Source organism: Pristiophorus japonicus, chromosome 8 (genome assembly GCF_044704955.1).
Source record: "Pristiophorus japonicus isolate sPriJap1 chromosome 8, sPriJap1.hap1, whole genome shotgun sequence".
NCBI lineage: Eukaryota > Metazoa > Chordata > Chondrichthyes > Pristiophoridae > Pristiophorus > Pristiophorus japonicus.
Window position 1 is genome coordinate 232475728 of NC_091984.1, and position 12129 is coordinate 232487856.

Sequence of the window (12129 nt, forward strand, 5' to 3'; positions counted from 1 at the left end):
GACGCTCAACTGCCAATGTTCACACAGGGACAGCGGCCACTTGGCACAAGGTACTTTCCCTTTGCAAGGAGTCAACATCTTCAGGAGAGGACGAGAAGAAAATTATTCAAGAAATTCAGAAAAAGTTTTTAAAAAAAGGACGTAAAACCCGAACAGCAACTGAGAAGAAGATTCCAACAAGACAACATAGCTATTTTTAAGCCAGAGATAATGATAGATAGAATTAACAATTCATATAGTACTACTGTATCTCACATGGTGATGTTCGAGGATATAAGGCTGAAGCCAATGTTATATTCTCTTTGTGCTATACCTTGCTCCCCCTCTATCGTCTGGGACACTCTTGCCTATTCCTGCTCTCCGACTGCTCCTGATCACTTGGTCTTTCTCAGTCTTGAAGGACTCTAGGGGAATCAGGGGATCTGGGGATCGGGCAGGGAAATGGTGTTGAGGTCGAAGATCAGCCAGGATCTTATTGAATGGCGGAGCAGGCTCAAGGGGCCATACAGTCTATTCCTGCTCCTAATTCTTATGTTTTTCCAGCCTAACAAAACACCGGGCGAACAAAGTCATCAACACTTATTTTAACGCTACATCATAATTAGAGGACAGCAATGCTGCTGTAAGAGCAGTGATGATACAGCAGCAGCTAATGCAGAAACATTAAGAGGCTGGCTAGCTTCGAATAGCAGGGATTCCTGATAAAAGGAAGGAAAGCTTCAAACGTTGATGTTGATGCTCATTATGTAGTTGTCAAACAAATATTGAGATTTGGATCGATGAATATTCACACAATTACAACATGGGAATAGGCGTTTGGCCCAACCAGTCCATATTGTTGTTCATCCTCCACGAGCTGCAGTCCTAATGCCCATCCTGTTTCCGCATCCCTTGATTCCCCTTTCCTTCAATCACCATCTAACCTATTCTTTAATGTTGACAAGGTCTCTGCTTCAATCAGCCTCACAACCGTCTGTGCAAAAAAGGTTTCTCCTGCTCTGTCCTAAATGTCTTATATTTAGTCTTATATCCAACTCCCCTTGTCCTGGATCCCCTCAATCACTGGAAACAGTCTGTTTCGATCTACTCTCTCCCACTCCTACATAATTTTAAATGCAGCTATCAAATCATCCCTTAATCTCCTGTGTGCTTAAAAAACATCTACATGGTGTTAGTTCTGTACAAGCTGAGACCCAACATATTGCTACAAAAGTCTTAACAGTGGAAGAAGCAAAATGCTTGCAATTTTTTTTTTTTTAAGTCCAAGGAATTATATTTTTAGAGCTTCACTAGATATTTCTCTCGTGCTCAGTGCCAAAGACCACTTCTATAAGCGAGACCTCACTCCTATGAACTGGAGTGTGACTTTATACACACAATATCTGCTAATAGAGTGTTAGCCAGGGATCGGAATGAACACCCTTGTTATTGGCTCACTAAATTAAAACAAGCCCTTTCAGGCTGTTGTAATCTTTGCATAGCAGAATAAACAACCCATCAGACCATGTGACTTAAGCTATAAACTAGGAATTCGGTTTATTGAAAGTAGATGCTAGCAGAAAATCAATATTGCAGATTTAATGTGATTATAGAACTTGAACCTCTTTGGACAGAATAAAATAACAAAACACAGGAAAGCTCTATAACTCTCTCAATAATACCAAGTTTAGACCAGTATTTATAACATAACTTACAACTGAGTTTTCATCTGCCAACATCGAATCAGAAGAACTGAGGAACAGAGCCATCGCATTTACACTCTGAATAAACTGCTCTTGGCGACACAGCTCTCCACCAGGGAGACTTCTGAGGATCATGACCCTCTCTCTCAGGACAAAATCAAGTTGTAAGGGTCTTACATAAAAACATAAGAAATAGAAGCAGGATTAGGCCATTTGGCCCCTCGAGCCTGCTCCGCCACTCGTTATTATGGCTGATTTGATCATGGACTCAGTTCCACTTCCCTACCCGCTCCCCATAACCCTTTACTCCCTTATCGCTCAAAAATCTGTCTATTTCTGCCTTGAATATATTCAAAGACCCAGCCTCCACAGCTCTCTGGGGCAGAGAATTCCATAGATTTACAACTCAGAGAAGAAATTCCTCCTCATCTCAGTTTTAAATGGGCGGCGCCTTATTCTGAGACTATGTCCCCTAGTTTTAGTTTCCCCTATGTGGAAATATCCTCTCTGCAGCCACCTTGTCGAGCCCCCTCATTATCTTATATGTTTCGATAAGATCACCTCTCATTCTTGTGAACTCTAATGAGTATAGGCCCAACCTACTCAATCTATCTTCATAAGTCAACCCTCTCATCTCCAGAATCAGTCGATAGCAGGAACCCCGACGTAGCAAACACTGCAACCACAACTTGCCGTTAGAGAATGCCTTTAACGTAGCGTCCCAAGCACTTCACAGGGGCGAAATCCAAAAAGCGGACTTGGCTTTGCCTTCTGCAGCCGAGCAGCTTCCCCCGTGAGCTGCACTGCCTCCTGCACAGCCCGCCTCGCCCAAAGCGCGGCCCATTCAAGCTTTTGCGCGTGCACGGTGGCTACAATGTAAAGGCCGGTGAGCGGCCTGCGCAGGACCTCTCAGAACACTGTGCGGCCACACTGTAAGGCAACTCTGCAGCCAAGTTAAACAAAATTAGGTGGACCTGTCACCTATGTGAACATGGCAAATAACCCTCGTTTAGTCCGCTATCTAGCAGTGATCATCTGTTTTTGAAGTGACATTTTGCATATCATATAATGACACGTACCCTCCCTTAACTTACATAAAACAAGTCAGGAAGACAGACAGTTGAGAAATTCTCTCACCATGCAGCAATAAAATTCAAAGTAACTAGCTATATCTCATTAATAGATATGAAAATGTATATAGTCTTTTATGATTTGAAATGTGACAGAAGAAACACTCACAAATTGGCCATACGTTTACTTTTGTCCACTAAGATTACCAGAAAACGACAGCAACATATGTAGCAGTCACAATAACTGCTAATCAATAACACTGCTAAAAAGTGACGTCATATTCACCTGACAATTGGCCAATAACTTGGAAGAAATTTAACACTTTATTTAAATTTTCCTGTCTCTTAAAGAGTCACTGCAGAATATCCCAAGTATTTCACAATTCAAATTTGGATGACTTCAACTCAATTATATGAATTCATTGGCATCTCGCCTTGGAGTGAGAAAGTCGTGGGTTGAAGCCTCACTCCAGAGACTTGAGCACAAAATCTAGACTGACACTTCAGTGTAGAACTGAGGGAGTGCTGCACTGTTGGAGGTGCCGTCTTTCGGGGGAGATGTTTGCTCTTTCAGGTGGACGTAAAAGATCCCATAGGACCATGCTAAGAAAAGCAATTCTCCCCAGGTGTCCTGGACAATATTTATCCTTCAACCAATGTCCTTGTTAAAAAAAAAAACTACCTCGTCATTCAACTCATTGCTTTTTATGGGATCTTACTATGCATAAATTGACCGCTGCATTGCCCTACTTTACAAATATCTACACTTCAAAAGTACTCTATTGGCAAAGTATTGGAGGACGACCAATATACATGGAACCAAACACAATTCTTTTAACAACTTGTGCTAAAACTACTGGAATTTCTGGAATTCTTTGAGGATGTAATGGACAGGGTAAATAAAGGGGAACCAGTGGATGTGGTGTATTTGGACTTCCAAAAGGCATTTGACAAGGTGCCACATAAAAGGTTACTGCACAAAATAAAGGTTCACAGCTTGGGAGTAATATATTAGCATGGATAGAGGATTGGCTAACGAACAGAAAACAGAGTCAGAATAAATGGTTCATTCTCAGGTTGGCAATCAGTAACCAGTGGGGTGCCGCAGGGATCAGTGCTGGGACCCCAACTATTTACAATCTATATTAACGACTTGGAAGAAGGGACCGAGTGTAACGTAGCCAAGTTTGCTGACGATACAAAGATGGGAGGAAAAGCAATGTGTGAGGAGGACACAAAAAATCTGCAAAAGGACATAGACAGGCTAAGTGAGTGGGCAAAAATTTGGCAGATGGAGTATAATGTTGGAAAGTGTGAGGTCATGCACTTTGGCAGAAAAAAAAATCGAAGAGCAAGTTGTTATTTAAATGGAGAAAGATTGCAAAGTGCCGCAGTACAGCGGGACCTGGGGGTACTTGTGCATGAAACACAAAAGGTTAGTATGCAGGTACAGCAAGTGATCAGGAAGGCCAGTGGAATCTTGACCTTTATTGCAAAGGGGATGGAGTATAAAAGCAGGAAAGTCTTGCTACAGCTATACAGGGTATTGGTGAGGCCACACCTGGAATACTGCGTGCAGTTTTGGTTTCCATATTTACGAAAGGATATACTTGCATTGGAGGCAGTTCAGAGAAGGTTCACTAGGTTGATTCCGGAAATGAGGGGGTTGACTTATGATGAAAGATTGAGTAGATTGGGCCTCTACTCATTGGAATTCAGAAGATTGAGAGGTGATCTTATCGAAACATATACGATTAAAAGGGGGTTTGACAAGGTGGATGCAAAGAGTATGTTTCCACAGATAGGGGAGGCTAGAACTAGAGGGCATAATCTTAGAATAAGGGGCCGCTCATTTAAAACTGAGATGAGGAGAAATTTCTTCTCTCAGAGGGTTATGGATCTGTGGAATTCGCTGCCTCGGAGAGCTGTGGAAGCTGGGACATTGAATAAATTTAAGACAGAGATAGACAGTTTCTTAACCGATAAGGGAATAAGGGGTTATGGGGAGCGGGCAGGAAAGTGGACTTGAGTCCTTGATCGGATCAGCCATGATCGTATTAAATGGTGGAGCAGGTTCGAGGGGCTGTATGGCCTGCTCCTATTTCTTACGTTCTTTCATTTACAGTCGAGACAGTGCAAAAGCACAAAGTCCATTACACAAAAATACCAGAGATATAATCAAGTGAACTATGACAATCTAACATGCCATTTTACTGACCACTAAAATTGGGACGGCTGACTTTCACGAAGGCGGCATGCTTTGCAATACTGAAACACAGCCATATAAATGCAAGTTTCTTCTACGTCTTGCAGCACGATTAGTGTTCCTGTTTGAAGGGACATGTTAAGAATTAACATTCTTACCTACTGCCCACATCACTGTGTCAAAGGACTCTCGCTCTTCTATATCAGACTCAAGATTTTTCCATATGACCTGCAGTTTGCCACTGTCCAGCTTTTCTATTTTGATTGGTTTGCATTTCCAAAAGATCCTGGTACCGTAAGACGCCATATAGTCTGTCACCAAGTGGGCCATTTGCTGCATTGAATGAAAAGGAGAAGCAAGTTGTTAAATAGCAACAGCATTTTATCAGGCAATATCACGTCCTATTTTCCACATTTACAGGGGCACATTTCTGAGACTGCAATTGGGATTTTTGTATTAGTTCAGTAGGGAAGAAACTGGAATTAACTTCACAGTTTAGCTTTTAAAAATAATGGCCTGGAATTTGCGGTGGGTAACAACAGTGAATGAACAGTGTTCGCCATTATTGGCCCTTTGAAACTGACCGCAACTTCGGGATGTAACGCATGCGCATCCTGACGCGAAAATCCTGAAGTTGCGGTCAGTCATTCACTGCTCATCCCAATCCCCACCGCCCCCCCCCACCCATAACCGGCAATCAGTGTAATTAGGAAAAATTAGTGAAACGGACGAAAACTTAGTTTTTTTTCCCGCGGTGGTATCGCTGTTAAATACCCCATTAAAAGTTGGGTCTTGTTCGATTAGGTGTAACTGGGGTTTTAACAGCGTATTGACTACTACATTGCAAATGTTACACCCTTGTTCAAAAATGGGTGCAAGGATAAATCCAGCAACTACAGGCCGGTCAATTTAACCTCAGTCGTGGGAAAGCTTTTAGAAACAGTAATCAGGGACAAAATTACCAGTCAATTGGACAGATTAATTAAGGAAAGCCAGCACGGATTCGTTAAAGGCAAATCGTGTTTAACTAACCAGATTTGAGTTTTTTGAAGTAACAGAGAGGGTTGATGAGGGCAATGCGGTTGATGTGGTGTACATGGACTTTCAAAAAGTGTTTTGTTAAAGCGCCACATCATAGTTTTGCCAGCAAAATAAAAGGGACAGTGGCAGTGTGGATACAAAATTGGATAAGTGACAAGAAACAGAGCGTAGTGGTGAACCGTTGTTACTCTGACTGGAGGAAGTTATACTGCAGTGTTCCTCAGGGACCACTGCTTTTCGTGATCTATATTAATGACTTAGATTTGGGTGTACAGGGCACAATTTCAAAACTTGGAAGTATAGTGAAGAGTGAGGAGGATAGTGATAGACTTCAAGACGACATAGACAGGCTGATGGAATGGGCGGACACGTGGCAGATGAAATTTAACGCAGAAAAATGCAAAGTGATACATTTTGGTAGGAAGAACAAGGAGAGGTAATATAAACTAAAGGGTACAATCCTAAAGGGGGTGTATGAACAGAGAGACCTAGGGGTATTATGTGCACAAATCATTGTGGCAGAGCAGGTTGAAAAAGCAGATTAAAAAGCATACGGGATCCTGGGCTTCATAAATAGAGGCTGAGGAGTGCGAAAGCAAGGAAGTTATGAAGAACCTTTATAAAACTGGTTCGGCCTCAACTGGAGTATTGTGTCCAATGCTGGGCACCACACTTTAGGAAGGATGTGAAGGCTTTAGAGAGGGAGCAGGGATGAGCGACTTCAGCTACGTGGATAGACTGGAGAAGCTGGGGTTGTTCTCCTTAGAGCAGAGAACATTGGGAGGAGATTTGATCGAGGTGTTCAAAATCATGAGGGGTTTTGACAGAGTAAATGGAGAGAAACTGTTCCCATTGGTGGAAGGTTCGAGAACTAGAGAACACAGATTTAAGGTGATTGGCAGAAGAACCAAAGGCGACATGAGGAAAAACGTTTTTACACAGCGAGCGGTTAGGATCTGGAATTCACTGCCTAAAAGGGTGGTATAGACAGATTCAATTGTGGCTTTCAGAAGGAAACTGGATAAATACCTGAAGGAAATTTTTTTGGCAGGGCTACGGAGAAAGGGTGGGGGAGTGGGATTAGCTGAAGTGCTCTTGTACAGAGCCGTCACGGGCTCGACAGGCCACATGGCCTCCTTCTGTGCTGTAACCATTCTATGATTCTAAACTATTATGGCTCTGAAAAATTAATTTGTGGACTGTCAAATTTCTCCATTGATAAAACTTACAATGTAATTTTTTTTAAATTAATTCATGGGATGTGGGCATTGCTGGTAAAGTCAGCATTTATTGTCCTCCCTAGATGATCTGTTTTAGTGATGTTAGTTGAGGGAAAAATATTGGCCAGGGACACTAGTTTAACAGTTTGGTCAGGGAAATTGAAGTATGAAAAGTGTACACCAGTTTCAGAAACTGGTGGTGAGCCATTTCAGAGGGCAGTTAAGAGTCAACCACATTGTTGTGGGTCTGGAATCACATATAGGCCAGACCAGGTAAGACCGGCAGATTTCCTTCCCTAAAGGACGTTAGTGAACCAGAGAGAGTTTTACAACAATCTGGTAGTTTCATGGTCACCATTACTGATAGGAGCTTTTTATTCTAGATTTATTGAAATTAATTGAATTTAAATTACCCAGCTACCGTGGTGGGATTTGAACTCACGTCTATGAATATTTAGTGCAGACCTCTGGATTACTCCAGTAACATTACCACTATGCCACTGTACCCTTTAAATAACATTTATGTATCTTTTTAAAAGTTTGTTCATGATATTTCAGGTTTTACCTTATCCCCATGTGTGCGCACCAATCTTTGTTTTGCTCTCCAACATTTTTTTTAAAATTCCGAATAAAAGCTGCTTCTTCATTTCCTGGTTCCCCATCTGTGATTGGCTGCTTAGACAACTTGTTGACATCACAGCAGATTGCACTAGGGAATCCCCACTATACTGCACTGAAATCAATTAAGGCATTGAAAAAGGCAAACTTCTCACGATCTCTGAGCAGCTTTCTCCAGGGCCAGTGGCAAACGTCTTTGCTTTGCCGCCCACCGCAAATTCCAGGTCAGTATGTCAAGCACACACAGATATCAAAGTTTGTTACTGATGCAAACAATCTTAAAATACTGGGGGTTTCAAGCTGCAGTCTGAAACTGATGTACACCTTTCAACCTTCAATTTCCCTGACCAAACTGTGAAACTAGTGTCCCTGGTCAATATTTATCCCTCAACTAACATCACTAAAACAGATCATCTGATCATTATCACTTTGCTGTGTGCGAATTGGCTGCTGCATTTGCAACATTGCAACCGTGACTACACTATAAAAGTACTTCATTGGCTATAAAATATTTTGGGACATCCTAAGGACATGAAAGGCGCAATATAAATGTAAGTCTTTGATTTAAATTCTGATTCACCTCAGCCAGTGTTTACTTAATGACTTGACTTGCCTTCATAGCCTTAAAGGGACACAAGCTCCATCTTAGCAGAATATATTTTGCATTACGTGGAATAACACGCTTGTCCTTATAAAACAGTGCATCATCCAACTTGCCGTAAACAGTGCCATTAAAGATCCCCTAGTATATTTTAAAAATATTATGGGTGCATGAGAGTGATTGCAAGGACGTTGATTGCATCTCAGAGCTTACATAGAAGCTTAGGTGCAAATAAACAATTCAAGCTTCACCCTTACAGTACATGTTATCTAATTCCTTTTGATGGATTTTATTGTAATTAGTCCCACCCACACACTGATCTCGATTACGTGCATATGTTCTTGGGGATTACGGTGCAGAGTAATTGCTTTGTCATTGCGTTACGGAAGACTATAGTTTTACAACTGCTGCACTCTCCATGCTCTAGAACAGAGCTTCCAACCCCGAATCCTCTCCATCATAAAAACACCTACGTAATATCACCCGGTTCCACCCCTAAATCGCCTCATCTGCTGCTGAAAACCTCATCCAGCCCTTTGTCACCTCCGGACTCAATTATTCCAATGCTCTCCTGGCTGGCCTCCCATCCTCCGCTAATGTTAGCTCATCCAAATCTCTGTTGTCCGTATCCTACCCACCCAATCACACTATCCATTACCTCTGTCTTGACATGCATTTGACTAGCCATCTCCCAATGCCTCCAATTTAAAATTCTTACCCTGCTGTTTAAACCCCTTCCTGGCCTTGCTCCATCCCATCTCTATATACCAATCAGGATTGGATGAACAGGTTGGGTTCCTCTTCTCTTGAAAAGATTAGATAGAGTGTTTCCACTTGTGGGGAAGAGCATAACTAGAGGCCATCAATCTAAGAAACTTCTTTACCCAGAGAGTGGTGAGAATGTGGAACTCGCTACCACAGGGAGTGGTTGAGGCGAATACTTTCGATGCATTTAAGGGGAAGCTAGATAAGCATATGAGGGAGAAGGGTATCGAGGATTCTGCTGATAGAGTTAGATGGGGAAGGACGGGAGGCGGCTCGAGTGGAGCATAAACAGTGCTTGGACTGGTTGGGCCGAATAGCCTGTTTCTGCGCCGTATAAATGTAACCTCCTCCAGTCCTCCACTCCTCACCACCACAGCGCCCCCCCCCCCCCCACAAACTATCCATTCCTGCAAGTCTGGCCTCTTCTGCATCCTCCCACCCTTTGCCCCACCATTGGTGGCCATGCAATCACCTGACGAGGCCCCACACTGTGCCCCAGAATTCACTCTCTGAACCCCTCTAATTCCCTCACCTCCTTTAAGACCGAACTTAAAACCCACTTCTTCGACCAAGCTTGTGGTCACCCCTCAACTCTCCTTCTTTGGCTTGGGGTCCTTTTCTCTTTGATTACACTTCTGCGAAGTACCTTAGAACTTTATGTACACTTAGAGCGTTAAATAAATTCCTGGGATGTGAGAGATTGTGTAGAATGGACCGATACTCACTGGAATTAAGAAGAATGAGAGGTGATCTCATTGAAACATACAAGATTCTGAAGGGGATTGACAAGGTAGATGCTTGAGAGGTTGTTTCCCCTGGGCTAGTGTGTCTAGAACTAGGGGGCATAGTCTCAGGATAAGGGGTCGGCCATTTAAGACCGAGATGAAGAGGAATTTCTTCATTCAGAGGGTTGTGAATCTTTGGAATTCTCTGTCGCAGAGGGCTGCAGATGCTGAGTCTTTGAGTATATTCAAGGCTGAGATTGATAGATTTTTGGACTCTAGGGGAATCAAGGGACATGGAGATCGGGAAAGTGGAGTTGAGGTCAATGATCAACTATAATCTAATTGAATGGTGGAGCAGGCTCGAGGTGCCATATGGCCTATTCCTGCTCCCAATTCTTCCGTTCTGTTCCAATACAAGTTATCATCAGAGAGCTGTGGAAGCTGGGACATTGAATAAATTTAAGACAGAGATAGACAGTTTCTTAACCGATAAGGGAATAAGGGGTTACGGGGAGCGGGCAGGGAAGTGGACCCGAGTCCATGATTGGATCAGCCATGATCGTATTAAATGGCGGAGCAGGCTCGAGGGGCAGCATGGCCTACTCCTGCTCCTATTTCTTATGTTCTTATCATATTAAACTGCTACCAATGACCAGTCTAGTAGGTACTAAGCTCATAAGTGAACACAGACTACGTAAAGATGCAAGTTCTCAAAGGCACTTTGTTCAATAAATAGGTTCTGCATTTCACTTCACTTAGCCAGTATGAATCTAGACCAACAGATTGTTGTTTAAAATAATAGAAAACCAAACATATTTAATAGTTAAATATACAATATATAATCCATGTTATACCTGATCAAAGCCACGAAGAGGAATGCTTCGCACCATAACTGAAGTGTTCAAGCCCACACCAGTTAAAAATCCAGCACACTCCAGGGCCACATCTAGTGAATTGTCAGGTTAAGGATCCAAACATTAACTGTAACATGCATGTGGTTTCAAAATAATGTTTTACATGTATAATATACATATAAGGCAGTGATTGGCATCCAACATCGTTTATCAGCATAAAATTATGTTTAGCATCTTTAAAAGCATTTCATACAGAGCTAACATTTATGAGATTATATGACTACAGTATTATTAATCCACGAAGGGTTTTCGAAACAAGGATACAGCTTGCACCAATAACTAACCTATAAAGAAGAGGGGAAAAAAAATGAAAAACATCGCCTATTTAAGAAGGGTTTCTTGGTGCTACATTCGCTTTTTGTTTCCACCTCAACACACTGAGCAAAATGTACTGAACGGTAACATCAACTTGTATTTGTATAGCGCCTTTAATTTTGTGAAGTGTCCCAAGGCGCTTCACAGGAAAATTATGATTCAAAAAATTTGACACCGAGCCACACAAGTAGAAATTAGCGTAGGTGACCAAAAGCTTGGTTGAAGATACCATCGTGTTCACCTTCACCCATCCCACCCCCAGCAAAACTCTAATCAAAGTTTTTAAACTGTCTTGGGCTTCTCCGGCGTTCAGCTTGCTGGCTACCATTTTACAAGTCATTCAGAACACTTTGGCCCATGTCCTCAGCCGCACTGTATTCCTCATCTCCATTAACCATCCTTACCCAGCTCCACTGGCTTCCCATGGCACAGTCAATCCCTCACTCAGTGTCCACTCTCTATCCATTGCCTATGTTAACACTAGTTATTGGCATGTGACTCATTACAATATTGCTAAATCAGGATTATTGCTGACCTGCCAACTTGCAACTTGGCAGGTCAACAGTTTGTAATTTGTTGTCAAAGGTCCATGACTCACTACTAACAATCAGTTTGCTTCACATGCTTGCGGTACGCCCAAAGGACGATGAGAAGCAGTCCAGAAAAAACATACGTTTATGCAAGGCATGAGGCAGCAGGAAAAACAATGAACCTACATAAGAGAAGCCAAACAAAGAGCAGAAGTCTCTGGAGTTGGCCGCCGTCAACAGGACAGGTTACGAGGACAGTAAGTCTGCAGTAGGTGGAGAGGGTAAGGAAGAAAAAGTCATCAATTGTTGTTGTGACAAGCGGATCAAGGATACATAACCTGACTTCTTGCCTATTTGGTGCATTTGGTTAGCGCAAATGAATGATGATCTGGCCAACAGGGAGGACTGATTGCAGACGAGTCTTCCACACGAGGTTGAGTCA

The 12129-nt window shown here is 42.4% G+C and overlaps 1 protein-coding gene across 2 annotated transcripts in view; it reads right to left on the reverse strand.

Moving 5' to 3' along the window:
- The window catches only part of txnrd2.2 (thioredoxin reductase 2, tandem duplicate 2), a 106926-nt gene that overhangs the window by 41014 nt on the left and 53783 nt on the right, over window positions 1–12129 (reverse strand). For both annotated transcript variants that reach the window (XM_070888062.1, XM_070888061.1), the window contains 3 exons: window positions 11107–11126; window positions 10783–10874; window positions 5117–5291 (listed from right to left, as the gene is read on the reverse strand). In XM_070888062.1, the coding sequence (XP_070744163.1) occupies window positions 5117–5291; window positions 10783–10874; window positions 11107–11126 (287 nt within the window). The remainder of the gene's footprint in view (window positions 1–5116; window positions 5292–10782; window positions 10875–11106; window positions 11127–12129) is intronic.